The sequence below is a fragment of the Penicillium macrosclerotiorum genome (assembly GCF_028827735.1).
Source record: "Penicillium macrosclerotiorum strain IBT 26536 chromosome Unknown utg000002l_segment0_segment0, whole genome shotgun sequence".
NCBI lineage: Eukaryota > Fungi > Ascomycota > Eurotiomycetes > Eurotiales > Aspergillaceae > Penicillium > Penicillium macrosclerotiorum.
In genome coordinates this window covers 2922589-2939990 of record NW_026643082.1, presented here as the reverse complement: position 1 = coordinate 2939990, position 17402 = coordinate 2922589, and the positions used below count along the sequence as shown (strand labels likewise).

At 48.0% G+C, this 17402-nt stretch overlaps 7 protein-coding genes across 7 annotated transcripts; 5 read left to right on the top strand and 2 right to left on the bottom strand.

Moving 5' to 3' along the window:
* Positions 1-88: 88 nt before the first annotated feature.
* N7462_002195 (uncharacterized protein) lies at positions 89-1744 on the bottom strand (the record flags this gene model as incomplete). The annotated part of the gene is made up of 5 exons (XM_057073921.1): positions 89-229; positions 281-691; positions 765-1323; positions 1383-1499; positions 1557-1744. The coding sequence occupies 5 exons, from the start codon at positions 1742-1744 to the stop codon at positions 89-91; spliced, it is 1416 nt and encodes a 471-aa protein (XP_056937562.1).
* Positions 1745-2564: 820 nt separating this feature from the next.
* Positions 2565-3615, top strand: N7462_002194 (uncharacterized protein; the record flags this gene model as incomplete). The annotated part of the gene is made up of 4 exons (XM_057073920.1): positions 2565-3002; positions 3056-3166; positions 3229-3268; positions 3347-3615. The coding sequence occupies 4 exons, from the start codon at positions 2565-2567 to the stop codon at positions 3613-3615; spliced, it is 858 nt and encodes a 285-aa protein (XP_056937561.1).
* An 835-nt stretch (positions 3616-4450) lies between these two features.
* On the top strand, positions 4451-8634 carry N7462_002193 (LipA and NB-ARC domain protein; the record flags this gene model as incomplete). The annotated part of the gene is made up of 8 exons (XM_057073919.1): positions 4451-4848; positions 4904-5200; positions 5266-5551; positions 6228-6295; positions 6358-6601; positions 6655-6717; positions 6775-7086; positions 7141-8634. 8 exons carry the CDS (start codon positions 4451-4453, stop codon positions 8632-8634), a joined length of 3162 nt encoding a protein of 1053 aa, XP_056937560.1.
* A 287-nt stretch (positions 8635-8921) lies between these two features.
* On the bottom strand, positions 8922-9302 carry N7462_002192 (uncharacterized protein; the record flags this gene model as incomplete). The annotated part of the gene is made up of 3 exons (XM_057073918.1): positions 8922-8952; positions 9011-9125; positions 9194-9302. The coding sequence occupies 3 exons, from the start codon at positions 9300-9302 to the stop codon at positions 8922-8924; spliced, it is 255 nt and encodes an 84-aa protein (XP_056937559.1).
* A 1233-nt stretch (positions 9303-10535) lies between these two features.
* Positions 10536-12322, top strand: N7462_002191 (putative MFS transporter; the record flags this gene model as incomplete). The annotated part of the gene is made up of 6 exons (XM_057073917.1): positions 10536-10741; positions 10808-10984; positions 11046-11159; positions 11220-11417; positions 11477-11920; positions 11989-12322. Coding segments are annotated over 6 exons (1473 nt in total), but the record flags the coding sequence as incomplete, so codon positions are not given.
* A 1303-nt stretch (positions 12323-13625) lies between these two features.
* On the top strand, positions 13626-14639 carry N7462_002190 (uncharacterized protein; the record flags this gene model as incomplete). The annotated part of the gene is made up of 3 exons (XM_057073916.1): positions 13626-13712; positions 13903-13962; positions 14049-14639. The coding sequence occupies 3 exons, from the start codon at positions 13626-13628 to the stop codon at positions 14637-14639; spliced, it is 738 nt and encodes a 245-aa protein (XP_056937557.1).
* Positions 14640-15486: 847 nt separating this feature from the next.
* N7462_002189 (alpha-N-acetylglucosaminidase) lies at positions 15487-17295 on the top strand (the record flags this gene model as incomplete). The annotated part of the gene is made up of 1 exon (XM_057073915.1): positions 15487-17295. The coding sequence occupies one exon, from the start codon at positions 15487-15489 to the stop codon at positions 17293-17295; it is 1809 nt and encodes a 602-aa protein (XP_056937556.1).
* Positions 17296-17402: the final 107 nt, after the last annotated feature.

The following is a 17402-nucleotide window of genomic DNA, read 5'->3' as shown; positions in this document are numbered from 1 at the left end:
AGGTGATCCCATGAGTTGTTGTTCAATGAAGCATAATATCTAGGTGAACAAGTATACATATTCAAACCCGGCGATGCTCGCCAAATGATTACTTATTCATCAGCGACTTTGCATGGCGACGGAACCAGACATGCAAAGCGCCAAATACAATGACTCCCAATGCCAGCATTGTGGAGATGACCGAAAATCCCATGATGTACTTCGGACTATCAGAGTCAGGGAATAAATACTGTATGTCGATCAGCCTATATTCTTGCAAGTTGAATGAAAAAGTGCGTACCGATCCATATATTTGAGCCAAATTTCCCAAAGCATTCACTAAGGCCAAGCTAACGCCTCGGGCCTGGGGATGCATCCCAGCGAAGGCAGAGGAGGCATAAGCTAGAGTGCCTCCATTCGTGGCCCAAAGACCAGCCGCCATCAAGACCAGTAAAACATACCTCGCGGTGAAGTTATAGACCGCGCAAACGGTTATTGAGCATATCAGAGAGAAAGCTAGCCAAACAGCGATCACTAATCCTCTCCAACCTGGAATTTTGTCACTGAAATAAGCCGTGATGGCGGTGCAGACAAATGCTACGCCGTAGATTGGGATTGTTAAGAAATTGACTTTTTCGGTGGAGGCATCACCAAAGAGCCCCTTGACGAGGGTCGGGTAGAAATAGGTCAAGGTACTAGAGCCGACAATGACCTGCAGTCGTGAGATAAATAGTAAGTGATCCATTTTCAGAAGGAGCGGCAAAAAGTAGATACACTGCACCTACCATATATCCTATTACAAACACCCAGGTGCGCCAATCCTTGACCGATACCTTGATGGCTTGGATGTTACTCAACCGCTCACTATCACTGGTAACCGCAGTGACGTTTTCCGTAGCCAGGCGATCGACAGCAACCCTCTTCTCACGTTCAGATAGTCGTCTAGAAGTGGCAGGGAAGTCGGGTAGGATGAAGAGGGATATCAAAGCGAATCCAATAGTCGCGGCACCCTCGACAATGAACAGCCACCTCCACCCTCGGATCCCATGAACACCCTCGAGATTATCCACAATGACAGCTGCCAGCAATCCTCCGAACGCCCCCGAAAGAATAGCTGCTGAGATATACACACCGAATCTTTTGGATTGTTCGGTGCGCTTGTACCACGAGGACAGTACAAGCAGCACACCAGGTGCAAAACCTGCCTCAACGCATCCGATAATGACTCGAAGGGCCACGAGATGCTTGAAATCCTTGATAACAGCCATTACGCAAGTTAGAGTACCCCATAGGATCATGATTCCTGGGAGGAAGAGCGACGGCCGTGTGCGAACAAGTATGAGACTATACAGTTATACAGTCAGAGGATAGACTCTCATAAGAGTTAGCATAGGTGGACTTACTTGCTAGGAACTTCAAAAACCACATATCCTACAAAGAACACAACCAGGGCAATAGAATACTGCCCGGAACTCAGATTGAGATCTTCCTGCATTCCAGAAATCTTCGCATTCCCAATACTGTGAGTTTGTGATAAGCCTCATTAATTCACGAACAAGTAGAGGGAGATCGCTTACTTCGTGCGATCCAAGTACGAAAGCAGATACATGATCCAGATCGTTGGTAGTAGGGTAAGATCAACCTTCTTGACCAAGGCCTTTTCTTCTTCGGCTGAGAACGAGGGTGTCTCCTGAAGACTGGCATGTTCAATCTCTTGGGAAGATATGCCGGCCTTTGCCTGGCTCTCGATGTCGGTAGAATCCATAGCTGATAGTCCTGGCATTTCGAGAACAGATAGAGGCCAAGTTTAACTCGAGCATTTCCTGACTTCTAACCAAGGATATTTATGCTCTCGCAACTCCCTTGAACTTCCCGCCGCCCAGCCGTTTCTATGATTTGGGCTATGACGGAAAGTTCAGTAGAGCAATCGATCATTCCACAGGATGGTCCGAAGCCGAGAGCCGGTTTGAACCTGGGGTTGATATCCACATCCCCGGAATCAATTCAGGAGCCCCACTGGCTGTAGATTGATAGCTTCGATACGAGGCATGAGGGATGACGACACAGTGTCTCTCGAGATAGCAATACGAGTCCTCGGCAGGTGGCAGCAAGGGAGGTGGTAAAAGGGGAACCGCGTGTTGAGAGTCGTAATACAATGACATACCGGTCCGCTTAAATGCGTAAATCCCCGCATTCCGCGGGTGTTCGTCAGACCTTCTGTGTCCCGGGAGCCAAATTGAAGTAAGCATGGATGCGTTAGCGTTCCGTCTCATTCTCTGGTTGAAATTCAAATACAATTATATTCCACGTGACTGCCAACGACCTCGGCACGAGCCCTCGGGTCGAGGACCAACTACGTCGCCTCTATGTCTTCTTGCGAAAAGCAGGGATCAGTGTGGAGGAGCATCCAAGGGAGGAGAGGGGCTTGGAGGGGCCGTGATGGTGCGGGGATTGTTGAGGTAATGCCAAACTTTTAGCTGGGGCTGTATATATTTCTAGAACGGGCTTATGGTACGCGATTTTCTCGTTTCTCTCATTTATCACTTCATTCCTCAAGATTTTCCGCTTCGCCTGATCATCCCAAAATGCCTCCCGTTGCTATAGAGAATGGCGCATCGGACGACCTCAAGTCTGAGGGCTCTGCTTCCTACCGCACCACGATGCCAGCCGGTGATTTCAGCTGGCAAATCACGCTGGCGCAGAAGGTGGTTGTCATCACGGGTGCCAACCGTGGAATTGGGCTTGGTATCGCCGAGGTCTGCTTAGCGAATGCTGCAAAAGTGGTTTACTCTTTCGATCTGATGGAGCCGGGCGAGGATTTTGAGGCTTTACAGAAGCGTTTCTCCAACTTGCGCTACATTCAGACAGACGTTACCTCAGAAGAAAGTATTGAGAAGGCCGTCAATCAGGTAGTAGAGGAGACGGGTCGAATCGATGGCTTGGTGGCCAATGCCGGAATGACAAAACACCAACCCGCCCTCCAGTTTGAACGACCCGAGTTAGAGAAATTGTTCAATCTCAATGTATGTTTCCCGTATGACTTGGTTAATGTCACATAGCTCATGTGCCGTCTTAGGTATTCGGTGCCTACTTCTGCGCTCAGATTGCTGCTCGCAAATTCATTGAGCTCGGTATCAAGGGTTCGATCGTCATGACATCCAGCATGACCTCCTATCGGCCTAACAGGGTAAGTTTGGTCTTCACTGGCTGCTTTTTGAACTGAATGCTCACATCTGGTCCTTGACTTAGGCTGCCCCCTCGGCACCCTACGGTGCGACCAAGGCTGCCGGTAAGTAATGATGAAAGCGTTCCCTGTGAATTAAAATAATGGGCGTGATCTGACCTTTCTCTTTGATCTTCCGTTTAGTTCGCAACATGTGTCACACTCTTGCCATGGAGTGGAGCAAGCACGGTATCCGGGTCAACAGCATTTCACCGGGCTTCGTTCGAACAGCCATGACCTACTATGTCGAGAAATCCCCCGATTGGGATTTGAAGATGCAATACTATGGCGGTATGCCACGTTTGGCCGATCCCAGAGAGCTTGGTGGTGCCTACGTCTACCTGCTAAGTGATGCAAGCTCATATACAACTGGCATTGATATTCCCATTGCTGGTATTGTTGGCGCATGGTAAATATGGTGAAGTCTGAATTTTATAGGAATGTGGTCATATCTGGCGTTAAAATTCTGATGGGGCTCAGGAAGACTTTCTGAGCAAGAACATACACTGATTTGATACTATTATTTTAAATTGATCGGCCTTTTCTTGTAAACGTTCTCAATCTTCGCTTCAAGTCTTCATTACTTGTGATAATAACCTTTTTGGCCCAATTCCAGACGTAATGTCTCGACAATCCTTTTACTGCCCGATCACAATAACCGATTAATTTGGCGAAGTGATATGCAATCAAAGTAAATCAATCTCATGGGGAAACTTGGGTATGAAGGACGAGTCTACTCTCATGAAAACCCTCACCCAGTTGCCTGCCCTGATCTGCGAGCTCGCTTTGGGAGACACCAAGCTTGTCGGGGATAAAGATTCGGATAGTAAGGGACGATTCCTTGCCAGCAGCACTGGGTCATTATAAAGCTTACTTCTTTTAGTTATCCTTCTGTACTCCCTATTGGTCACTAATCATAGTTAAATATTTTAGTTAAAATATTGAAAGCCGAAAAGCGATGCTTTTCTGGGTCTTGAGCGCCAAAATTCACTATATACGCCAGCGGCGTCATCCGGTCGCACTCGGCCGAGGCTGACTCAGGCAAACAACAGCGATCGCCAGCCGGTACTTGTGGTTCCGCGCAACTCCCTTTGAATGCTCCTCTTTCCATTAGACGGCTGATTAGAGAATGGCAAAGACCGAAAGAGCTAAGGCTAAAGGCCCTGCGAAGTATAATACTGGCTGGCGACGAGTGGTCCGCAATTTCAGCCCATCGTACGCGTTCTCTCCCCGCAACTACACACATGCATGAACATTCCACTAAGATGGCAGGGCAGATGGTTTGCAGTTACAATGGGCACCGGCATTGTTGCAGTGCTAATGAACTCGGTGCCTTTCCATACTCCCGTTCTCTACTATCTATCGATTGTCTTCTTCCTGCTCAATGTCGTCATTTTCTTCCTGGCATTTGTCACCTCGGTTCTGCGATACACTTTGTATCCGGAAATCTGGCGAGTTATGATTCAGGATCCCACTAATTCACTTTTTCTGGCTACATTGCCGATGGGGTTTGCCACGCTGATCGAAATGTGGGTCTTCATCTGTGTTCCACGATGGGGAACATGGGCCACGTCCGTTGCATGGGCATTATGGATGGTAGACGTTGTCGCTGCAGCCTCAGTGACCATGTCTCTGTCCTTCATTCTGTCAGTATCGCTTCGCCTCAAGTTCAAACAATTGTCTCATACGTAATTGAAACAGAATTTCTCAGCGCTACATAACATCACTGGATCGCATCACTGCTCTGCAGCTCCTTCCCATTGCTGCAACCATCGTTGCGGCTGGTACAGGCGCCGAGGTTGCCCATATCCTGCAAAATAAGCAGCATGCGATGGGAACTCTCCTTGTTTCATTCGTTCTTTGGGGAATGGGAACACCGTTGGCAATCTTCGTGTTGGTGATCTATTATCAACGCCTTGCAGTTCATAAGCTTCCTCCGCGGGAGGCCATCGTAAGCTGTTTTCTACCATTGGGTCCTCTTGGATTTGGTGGCTTCGGGTAAGATCCGATCTTCAGCTTGATAAACACCCAAAAATTTTACTTACATTGTATTCTTGATTAAGCATCATCTATATTGGAAAAGTGGCCCGGGAACTTTTACAGAATTCGAACGTTTTAGATCCGATCGCGGGATCGATGGCTTACGTCCTGGGGGTCTTCATCTCCCTCCTCATGTGGAGCTTTGGGTTGATCTGGCTTGTATTTGCACTTGCGACGATCTTGTACAGTTCACCTTTTCCTTTCAACATGGGATGGTGGGGTTTTACCTTCCCCTTGGGAGTATATGCGGCAAACACGATGGAGCTGGGAAAGGAGCTAGATCTAATGTTCTTCAAGGTTTTCGGGACGGTGCGTTGATTCTTGATTACTATGAACATTCTTGGCTGGTTACTAATCGAAGCCTGTTTTTACAGATTCTCAGTGCTGTTGTTGTGTTACTGTGGGCCTTGGTGGTATCTCGAACAGCAGTTGGCGCTTGGAAAGGAACCCTATTTTACGCCCCATGCTTACAAAACCTAACTATCAAGAATGAGGATGGCGATGGCGATGGCGCCCAACATACAGCATGATAACAATGAATAGACCCTGGTCCAAATCAAACCCTCATTTATCTCATTTCTACCAATTCTGTCAGAGTTTGAGAATTATGCAGGGTCGTCGCCGGGCCGCCACCCATGTAGGATTGTCGACCAACCGATGATCGCAAATCCCTCAGCCGAGATCCAGAGCAATTCCTACCGACCAATATAGATGCAGGTTATTGGCTAACAGCCCAGTTAATATCCGCCAGTTGTAATGCCAAGTGTTTGTCAGACGGGATGTCACATGGAGTGCCATCTCGTATTTGGTATCAGCAAGCGAGACACAGTGTGTAGCCTCACCTGCAGACAATAGAAACATTTCTCATCTTCAACTATTTCTTTGGGCGAAGAAACTGTCCGTCTTTAATCTAATATAAAGGATCAAAATGGTAGGGAAATATCCTCCTCCAGTAATTTGACTCGAAGTCTCATCGTACATCTAGGACTCGGCCGAGCATGAGTTTCCGTTTTTGCAAGAGGTCTATACTCCTCGAGAGTCCCACAAGGTCGAGTACGTATTATCAGATCCCATCAATAAAGGGCACTCTTTGAGCTCACACAGATTCTGGGTAGCTTCGTTTTTGTTCACGGTCTCAATCCCCGCGGTCGCAACGACCATCCGTTCGAAACATGGACTCATGCCAATGGGAAGTTTTGGCCTCGAGACTTCCTCGCAGAGGACCTTCCCTACTCTCGAGTCTTTGTCTACGGCTATAACTCCAACATAACCAATCCTCAGACTATGTCGACAGCTAGTATCAAGGACCATGCCAATACACTGCTGAACCTGCTGGATATGGAGCGGGGGCCACAGCTGGTACGTTGGCAAATTGTACCACACTCTGTTGCGCATTCTGACTTGTTTTAAAGCACTCTATGCCACCAAAAATCATTTTCATTGGACACAGCTTGGGAGGCTTGGTAATTAAACAGGTTTGTTGCATGTTGACTTAACCTGGCATCTGCCTGAACTGATGAGTCTTTCTGCAGGCACTTCTCAACGCGAAAGAAGATCCCAAATACAACTCAATCCGTACAGCAACATCTGGTCTGGTATTCTTTGGAACGCCCCATCGAGGGGCGAAGGCTGTCGAGTTGGGTAAAATTGCCGCTCGTGTCGCGCGTTTCGTCTCAAAGGGTCACGCCAGTAATGACCTACTCGATTGTCTCGAACACAACTCCCTGTTCACAAGACAAATGACAGATCGCTTTCGGCATCAACTAGAAGACTATCGTGTTGTCAGTTTTATCGAGGGAAAGGAAGTATTACTAGGAGGCGTTGGGCCGGCATCTTTGAGCCACGTAAGTCACTTCTATATTTGTGGATAGGGTTTAATTTACAACTGACACAAATAGCTGGTCGTTGACGAAGAGTCAGCTGTTCTCGGTTTGTCTGGTCTGCGCGAGACTCAATTGAAACTCGATGCAGACCACTCCCAGATGTGCAAGGTGGGCAGCCGAGGGCCAATGTACCGGCTCATTAAAGGAAACATCAAACAGTTGGTGGATCAGGCTCTTTTAGCAGAGCAGGGATTTATCCCTCAACCATCCCCTCATCAAACAACCGGGCCAACGCCGCCCCCGGTTCCCCCACGAATGCACTCTAACAGTAGCGCGCCCTATTCGCCTCCTGGAAGGCCACCGGCTCCTGCGGAGAGAGTGGTAGGGACCATATTCACTCCGATCGATAACGATCCACGCTCTATTCGGGCCGCAGAGTTAAAGAATAGGGCCAAATGGGATGAAGCTCGAAATGTTGAATATGAGATTTTTCAGGAACATTTGCGAACCCTTGGTGCTGATCATTTGAGCACTTTATCTGTTGGATACAATCTCGCTGAGATCGAGCTGGAATCCAGCTTCCTCCAGAAAGCGAATGAGTGGTGCCAGTGGGTGGTGGATAGTTCACGCCGGGTATTTGGGAACAGCCATGCGATGTCCTTGAAAGCCGAAAGTCTCATGGCTGAGACACTATGCCAACAGGGGAAGCATCATGAGGCCGAATCGATCTCTGCCAATGTGCTTGCTCGTCAGCAAATGAGCATTGGAGAAGATCATTTGGACACGTTAGAAACACGACGCCGCCTGGGGATGGCATACAACTCGCTCAATCGGCGAGAGAGCGCGTTAATGACGGCAGAGAAGCTCACTAATTCCATCAAACGGTTGCTGGGAGACAATCATATTCGTGTCTTTGCCGCGGCTTTAGATCAGCTGGAATATATGATTTACAATCACGGCGACGAATCTGCTGCTCTGATTACAGTTTTTGCTCCGGAGGTCCAACAAGCGTTTGAATTGCTTCCTTCTGTCTACGAAGAGCTCCGGGCTGCTCTCGGGGATCGACATCCTCTTACCATCCGTTCTCTCTCGTTACATGGCCGTGGACTGACTCGTGCACATCAAAGCATGGAAGCCTCTGAGGTTCTTCGGCGGGCACTCGCTATCTCTGAGGAATCCATGGGACCCGATCACCCGCTTACCATCGATATTGTGGGAAGCATTGGCGTTATGTATACCCTCCAGGACGCTATGAAGTTTACAGCCCACACTGGCCCACCATCCGAAGCTATTCCGTGGTTGGTACGATATCTGAACTGGGTCGAACGCCGAAGGGGTCTGGATAATCCCGAAACTCAATCATCTCTGGAGATGCTGGGTAATCTTCACTTTGCAGCCAAGGAGTATGAAACCGCGCAGAAATATTTCGAACGTGCTCTCGCCTCCTGCCGGGAACCCGGTGCAACTGCGATGCAGCAGCGCATTAACAATCAACTGCAGCTATGCCGTGCCAATACGATGTTGTTCACAAATCGGCAGGGAATGGGTTCGGGCCTTGGGGGTTTCTAGCTGCTCTGCAGCGCTACTAGATGTAACGATCATTTGGCCGGGAAAGGAAGTTTTACTTGATATATAGTGGGATCTAGGAGTAGGAAAGTCGGGTTCATGCATAGGATGTACAGGATCGATGTCATATCTTGAATAGTTTGGACATTCACTTCATTATTCGCTAGTGCACAACTGTCTACCTTGGGTATTAGGACTGCCATCATGTCTTCACTTGACTGTAGCCGGTATCCAATCCAGATGAATGCCAATCATTATGAGCAGCGAGTAGCATCATATCCATATCTAGCCTAATTCGAGAACTTCTCTGGGACTTCCTTGCTATAGATAGAAAAGAAGAATCAGCACAAGTCATCAAAAAATTGTCGAGGTTTCTTACCCAGTCATTGACTCAAACTTTTCCCGAACAGTATCGGTGATCTTCTCATTGGTGCCACGCATCTTCTCCGGATCGATCTTGCCGCCACCAAACTTGCGCTCGACGGAGTCGAGGCCTGTCCGAGAAGTTAAATAAGGGCGCGCAAAACATGGAGAATCCCAGTGGTTGTAAGAAATTACTCACCCTTGTCCATGTAGTCCTCTTTGCCACTAGTGTTTGCGTTGGAGGAACTGCCACTGCCACTGCTGCTGCCCCCGCCAATCTTGGAAGCAAGACCAGAAAGCTTATCCATAATGATTGAAGAAGATGATGGAATGTGAAAATAAATGTCTTGATGTATCGAGTGGTGGAGAATTGATGAAGTGTAGAAAGGAAGAAGAGGAGGAACAAGCCACTGGGCTGCACTCCGTTTATAAAAGACCAAACTCCGCTTCACCAGCTCGCAACCCCTCCTTCTCACCCCCGGAAATTGATATCGTCATGGGCTGCGCTCGGATCAAGCCCCAAAGATGGGCTGCGGCGAAATGCATTGGACTACATGCCCCACAGCCATCTTATCGATCCTATGGCTGGCTCACGGCCGCTAGACCCAAGTTGTCCATCCGGATCTGAGGTCATCGACGCCGATCTGATCTGGCCTGTGACGTGCCGGTGCGATTGGCTTATGGTTTCTGTTATGACATCATTGTTTATTTCATCTGCTGCCTCAGGCATAAATTTTGCGCCCGGTATATCAGGCCGAAATAATGTTTTTCACTGGTGCCTCAGGCGTCAGTGCTGAGGTAACATTCCTTCACCGTTGACTGGAGCCCCCAAGCCTTCTGAGCTTCAACCACCGCTGGAAGCCACACGGCATATTTGCGATGTTGATTTCCCTGACCATTCATCCTGCTCATATATGAGCCAGAGGCTGTGAGGACGGAACTCTGAAGCAGGGACAGATCTTTCTGCTAGTAGCTGATCAACGGACCACAAGCCCTAAACAAAAGAATGCTTGCTGGCAGAAAGAAGTAATATCGAATTAGGAAAATCAATCGTGTTGCACAATATCCTCTTCTGAGCTCTGCAATTTAACGGAAAAACTCCGTCCATTCGGTGTTGTTCTTTGACAGCGTTTTGTTTCCGAGCCAGCACCCGCTCCCCAACCCGCTCTCAATCCATCCTGGTTCCTGCTCCGTTGTCGTACTGGACTGATGTCCATCCTCACCATATATATGCCATACAGCAGTAGTTCATTGTGTCTACGTGCTAATTTCTAGCAATGAAATGATCCTACCTCTAAAATAAATGACATTTTATTCGGTCTTTCTTGGTTCGCTTCTGCTATGAAATTTCCTAATGTAGGGAGCTGGGTCAGGGTCTTCTCGGGCTATCTCGCCCCGACTCCATCCCCCGCCTTCTCCGCCCCCGCAAGCACCCTCTTGGCTCGGCTCTTCTCCGAGTTAAGGGTCAGGAAAATGGATCTATAAAGCAATATGCCCCCCCCTTTTATGGATTTTCGAGGGTCGCATTCACTACCAACGCCATGGCTAAATCAACCACAGAACAGATTGAGCACCAAGTAACCCCCAGCAAGGATCTCAACCTCCAACAGGATGTACTATATCAAGCCTATGTGGCCAAGAGCCCAGAATGGCATCAAAAGATGACTAAGTCTCTTCTACGCAAAGTAGATCTGCATCTTCTCCCATTTCTGATTCTCATGTATCTTCTGAATTTCTTGGATCGCAAGTGGGTATCCCCGCTAGCCAAACAATAGCTGGATTGAGTTCACATATTAATGTCGAGCCGTATCAGTAACCTATCCCAGGCCCGTCTCGGCTCGCTGGAGAAGGATCTGGGAATGAAGGGCACAGATTATAACCTGGCAACCAGCATCCTGTTTGTTGGCTATCTTCTCATGCAGTTGCCTTCTAATCTGCTTCTGACACGCATTCGTCCTTCGCGATTTTTGGGCGTTGCTATGGCTATTTGGTACGTCGTGTTCGATGAAAATCGCTCATTATCCCGACTCTTGCTCAAAAAGCCTACATAGGGGCGTCATTTCGGCGTGTCAAGCAGCCACCACGTCTTTTTCCGGTCTTGTGGTTTCTCGGTTCTTTCTCGGGTTTGTTGAAGCCCCATTCTTCCCTGGGGCTATTATGCTGATGTAAGTTCGAACTTGCCTATGAGAAAGAATGTCGACATTAAATAACCCCACTTTACTCAGGTCGAGCTGGTACACGCGACAAGAACTTAGTCATAGGATTGCCTGGTTCTATGCAGGAAGCTCCCTGGCCAATGCCTTTGGTGGCCTGATTGGCGCCGGGGTTCTGGGTAATTTGAATGGAGCACACGGGATTTCTGGGTGGCGCTGGCTATTTATAATTGAGGGATGCATCACAGTCGGTGTTTCCGTTCTGGCGGCGTGAGTTGCATGTTACCTTTTTGGCGACTCGTAGCCCCGAATTGGCTAATATTTCATAGCATTTTCTTGCCAAACTACCCTGCGACAACCTCGTGGTTGGACCCCCAGGAACAAGCTTATGCACAGTGGCGCCTTATCAGCGATACAGGTGAAGCTGATGATGCTAGTTCTGCCAGTATCAAGGAAGCATTGACTCTCGTTTTCGTCGATAAGAGGATTTACCTGTTCATTTTTCTGCAGCATACTTCTCTTCTGTCCCAGACGTTTCAGTACTTTTTCCCATCCATCGTGCAGACGCTGGGGTATAATAATATTGAGACACTTTTGATCACAGCCCCCGTCTGGATTGCCACGTTTTTGGTCTCGCTCTTGGTCACTTGGACGTCTGGAAAAACAGACGATCGCAGCATACATATCATCTGCTTGATGCTTGTCAGCGTTGTGGGCGGGATTATTTGCACTGCGACAACAAACATCGGTGCAAGATTCTTTGGAATGTTTCTGTGAGTCCCTTGCTACTCAACATGGGTACCCCTCTCTGAAAAATCACAGAGCTAATCTCAATATTCAGAATGCCAATGGGGGCTGTTTCTGCATATCAAATCATTATTGCTTGGGTTGCGAATTCGTTTCCTCGACCTCTAGTAAAACGGTCCGCTGCTATTGCTCTGTCCAACATGATTGGAAATACTGCTTCAATTTACGGGAGTTACATGTGGCCATCTTCTTCGGGTCCTCAGTATATTCCTGGGGGAAGTGCAACTGCGGCGATTGCTCTCCTAGTCGCACTATTGGCCTTCATTACCCGCCTGGTTCATGTAAAGATGAACAAACGACTGGAAGAAGCAGAGTCTCTACAGGATATCGGCTCTTCGGGTGATTTGGAAACTCGCATTACCCGATTCCGGTATATTCTTTGAAATGCTGTTGAACGAATCAACGAATCACGAAATAATAACAAACAATGGGAGACTCTGGGGGTAATAAATAGTCATAGCTACTAACTAGATCGAATAATTGAACTCAACTCAGTCTGTTCAGTCCTCTTACCAGTTGTCTTGTCAGATTAGATTTGGTTCCTCGGGTACCTATGTTGCTACGAGCGTGAGACGCCCTAAACATGCGAGAGTCCCCAGTTCTTCGGAATTTAACATCGACATGGTGCGCTCAATCGCTCAATTTCTAGAAAAAGACACGTAATCAATTCGAAAAAAAACTTGTGTCCTCCGGCTAGAAGAAAGGGAAACCGATATGGATGTCCATCTTCACCCTTGGGTCTCAGTACCCGCGGGCGGGGTATGAGGGGTACAGAACTTTCACCACAGCATTCAAAATCTTCATCTTCGAGATCGCCAACCGAGAACCCAAATCGCATTCAAGATCCCGTGACGAAATTGTGGTTCTCGTTTAGACACTCCATCGGAGCGTGGGTATCAAGCTCGCCATCATAGTCCAATCGGAGGATGCCTTGTCAATGCTTAGTACGAGCGTGCCACCCACATGATTCCAAAAAGGCTTCTTCCTCCAGCTTATGATTTCAATCTCCACAAGACTTTTGTCCTAATATCCAAAACTTATACTTCATTTGATTCGCTCCTCAATCAGTTCATTTTTCAACGAGAAAAGCCTAGCCCGACAGTAGGTTTCTGGCAGTTTTCCATACTGTATGAACAAAGTCCTCTGGTTCTAAGATCAATCTCTGATGGCAGAAAAGGAGTTCGAGAAAACAGAGTATCGATACTACCTCTCGACTAGCTCAAAATTAATTGCTGCTCTTGCCTGACGCAGAAACCCCCCCCCCCCCCCCCCCCCTTCCCCCACTTGAGGGAAAAGCGACCTCAGCAACCGCGAATACGCCTCGAACCAAATTAGAAGCTCGTTATCTGTATTTTGGAACTCTATGCACCAAGATGGTAAAATCGATTGATTTCGAGCATGTATAACCCAAAAATTGCTAAATCCACGTAGGTCGAAAATACCCAGTCCCCCGCTCCGGCCATCTTTACATCGATTCCCGTTCTAGATTTCTCCGAAAGTCTGTCCGCCACATCGAAGCCTGCTTTCCTCAATAAGCTTCAAGAAGCGTTAATTAATGTTGGATTCTTCTATCTTCAAAATCCTCCTATTTCAGCCGAGATCCAAGATGATTTCACAAGCAAGGGACTGGAACTTTTCCAATTACCCTTAGAGAAAAAGCTGGAGATCGAAATGGTCAACAGTCCCCATTTTCTTGGCTACTCCAAGCTGGGTGCCGAGATAACTGCATTGAAATTGGATCATCGCGAGCAATTTGATGTAAGTCTTCTCGATCGTTATCTTGGTGCACTTGACGCGGTTCTTAATTTTTCTCAGTTTGCGACAGAACTCCCAGCCCCAGGTTCAGAGGAGCCATTGTATAGGAACATCTGCGGGCCGAATCAGGTAATAACGCCATTCAATACTTGTCTTGATCAATCTTTCTGATTCACCTTTCTTTCCCATTCAGTGGCCTGATGAATCAGCAATTCCAGGATTTCGTCAAATTACAGAGAAATACCTATCTCAAGTCAGCGGTTTAGCATCGACATTCACTAGTCTTATCGCGGAGTCATTGAATCTTCCCCCGGCTGCTTTTGATAAATTCTTCGATAGTCCACAACAACACAAGTTGAAGCTAATCAAATACCCCCTCCCCCTCCAGCTAGCGGTGATGCTGCCAATTGCCAAGGGGTCGGCCCTCACAAAGACTCGGGATTCCTCACGTTCCTTCTTCAAGCAACTCCTCACCGCGGCCTTGAAGTACAGAATAAAGCCGGAGAATGGATTCCAGCTCCTCCGTTGCCGAACACATTTGTCGTGAATATTGGCCGGGCTCTAGAAGCCTTGACTGGAGGCATATGTACCGCGACCACCCATCGTGTGAGTCTACGGGAGGAGAACTTCATAGATTCCGAAGGCAACTCCCTGGGACCTCGATTTTCATTCCCAGTTTTTCAGGGCATTGGCCTTGACCTCTCGTCAGACAATATTTCCCTAATTGTTCCAGACAGCGTTCGGAAATTGGTTCAGGATGACAAGGTCAAATCCGATGCCGAGGCGACTTTCAATGAGATGTTCCGGACCAGCATTGGTGAGGGCACTTTAGTTGCCCGAGTAACCAGCCACCAGGATGTTGGACAACGATGGTACCCAGAAGTTTTAGCTAGGGCGCTGGCGGGCCAGCGAACGTTCGCGTCACGATGATCAATGTACCTTTTGAGTTAAACGGTGCGCCTTAAGACATGTCGCGCCTGAACTTCAATACGACTCAATAGTCTTCCGCTAAAAGTGGGGATTCAATTTCTAGATGGGCCACACGTAGCATCAGATTGTTGTAGTGCGTGCGCCCGTAGTGCGGGGATGTAAGCATGCGTAAATGCAACAGTCGCAACTCGCAAAAGACTCAGGGGGCTCTAAGGAGCTATTCCAATATTTTAAACAATTCCCCTCGTTTTCTTTTTTTGGCGTGGCCAGTCTTCAAACGACGTATCTTACCCATGCGCTGGGTTAATTCGCTGCTCTGGCTTTATGCCGCCACCTCTGTGGCCCAATCCACAGAGGGTCTTTACAATCTCGTTAGAAGGCGATTACCAAGTCATGTCGACATTTTCCATTTTGCAATTGACTCCTCTAACTTCACAGAAAGTGCGGGTTATGATCAATTCTTGGTCCAAAGTGCGCCGAATGGAACCATCTTGGTGAAGGGGAACTCTATTAGTGCGTTATCTTCAGGGTATGCAGATATCACATTTTGAAAAGATAAATATGGCTGAAATTACATACCAACAGACTTCGTCGATATCTGACGGATATTGCTCATGTCGATATTTACTGGTTTATTGGCAGTCGCTTGAACCAGGCGCCCTCTAAGCTCCCTCGCCTCGCCACCCCAATCACAGGATCCAGCACTGTTCCCTGGCGATATCACTTAAATACAGGTAGATTTCTTGCAATATTTCATAAATCTCTAGTATTTAACTGGCAAATAGTCACATTCTCGTACACCGCATCCTTCTGGACATGGGAGGATTGGGAATTGGAGTTGGACTGGATGGCTCTTCGCGGAGTGAATCTGCCCCTTGCTTGGGTCGGTTACGAAAAGATCTTGATCGAGGTCTTCCAGGAAATTGGACTCACTGATGCTGAGATTGCACACTTCCTCAGTGGCCCGGCCTTCCAGGCCTGGAATCGTTTCGGGAATATCCAGGGTGCGTGGGGTGGTAAATTACCTCGAGCCTGGGTCGACCAGCAATTTGAGCTTCAGAAGAAAATCATTCCCCGCATGTTGGAGCTAGGTATGACTCCCGCCATGCCATCTTTCCCTGGGTTTGTGCCAGAGAATACCACTCGTGTGCTCCCCAATGCGCAGATCGTTCGCGGATCTCAATGGGGCGGTTTCCCTGTTCAATACACCAACGACTCCTTCCTCGAGCCATTTGATGAGAACTTTGCTAAGCTTCAGTTGAGCTTTATTCAGAAGCAGCAAGCTGCTTATGGGAACGTCAGCCATATATACACACTGGATCAGTACAACGAAAACTCTCCTTATTCAGGGGATCCGGACTATCTCCGCAATATCACGCGTACCACATGGCAAAGTCTCAAGAAAGCAGATCCCGACGCGATCTGGCTGATGCAGGGTTGGCTTTTCTACGCACAGTCTGCATTCTGGACAGACGAGAGAATCGAAGCCTTTCTTTCTGGAGTCGAGGTCGACAGTGACATGCTCATTTTAGATCTTTTCTCGGAGTCAAAACCTCAGTGGCAGCGAACCAAGTCTTACTACGGCAAGCCTTGGATCTGGTGTCAAGTGCATGACTATGGGGGCAATATGGGCCTCTATGGTCAGATTTCCAACATTACCGTGAATGCCACACAAGCATTAATCGAGTCGCCATCAATGGTGGGATACGGTCAGACCATGGAAGGCCAAGAAGGTAACGAGATCATTTATGACATGTTACTTGATCAGGCATGGTCATCGTCTGCATTAGACACTCAGCTATACTTTCACAGCTGGGTCAGGAGCCGGTATTCGGGTTCCGGTTCAATCCCCAACGAACTATATGAAGCCTGGGAAATAATGCGAACCCCGGTATATGACAACACGAACGCATCTACCTATTCGGTGGTCAAGTCCATCATTGATCTTCGACCTAATATTGTCGGAGTGGCCGAGGTAGTTGGCTTCCAGAGCAGCGCTCTCACCTATGACCCCTCGGTTGTAGTCAAAGCCTGGAAATCCTTATACCGGGCTTCCAGCTCAGAGCCAGACTTATGGAAGAACCCTGCCTATCAACATGATTTGGTAGATGTCACTCGCCAAGTCCTTGCCAATGCGTATATCCCGTTGTATCACACTCTCGTGAACACTTGGAATAGCTCATCGTCAAGCACGAATGCCTTGACACAAGTGGGCAATAATATGGTCCAGCTTCTCGCTGATTTGGATGCAGTCCTTCTAACTAACAAAGAATTTCGGCTCTCGAAGTGGATCAAAGCAGCCCGGAGCTGGGCACAAGATGACGACAGCCGGTCGTTCCTTGAATACAATGCTCGCAATCAGATTACTCTTTGGGGGCCGAACGGAGAGATTCACGATTACGCATCCAAGCACTGGGCTGGTCTGGTCTCTTCGTTCTATCTTCCTCGCTGGCGCATATTCATCAAGTATCTGGAGACCACTCCTCCTTCATCATTCAATACCACCGCCTTGACAGAGACTCTGATAGACTTCGAGCTTCAGTGGCAGACCCAGACTTGGGATGAACCCGAGCCTACGGGAGATGCTGTTGACCTTAAAAAGGTGCTGAAACGTATTTATGACCGGTGGCCATCTATTTTTGAAACCACAGAGTAAACCTTCAGGGTCAGAAAATCCTCTCGCCGGACAGCTATATGGATATCTGCAGAGATGGGTGAGAGCCAAGATATAGAGATCCTCCATGTCATTCATAGGTTTATTAT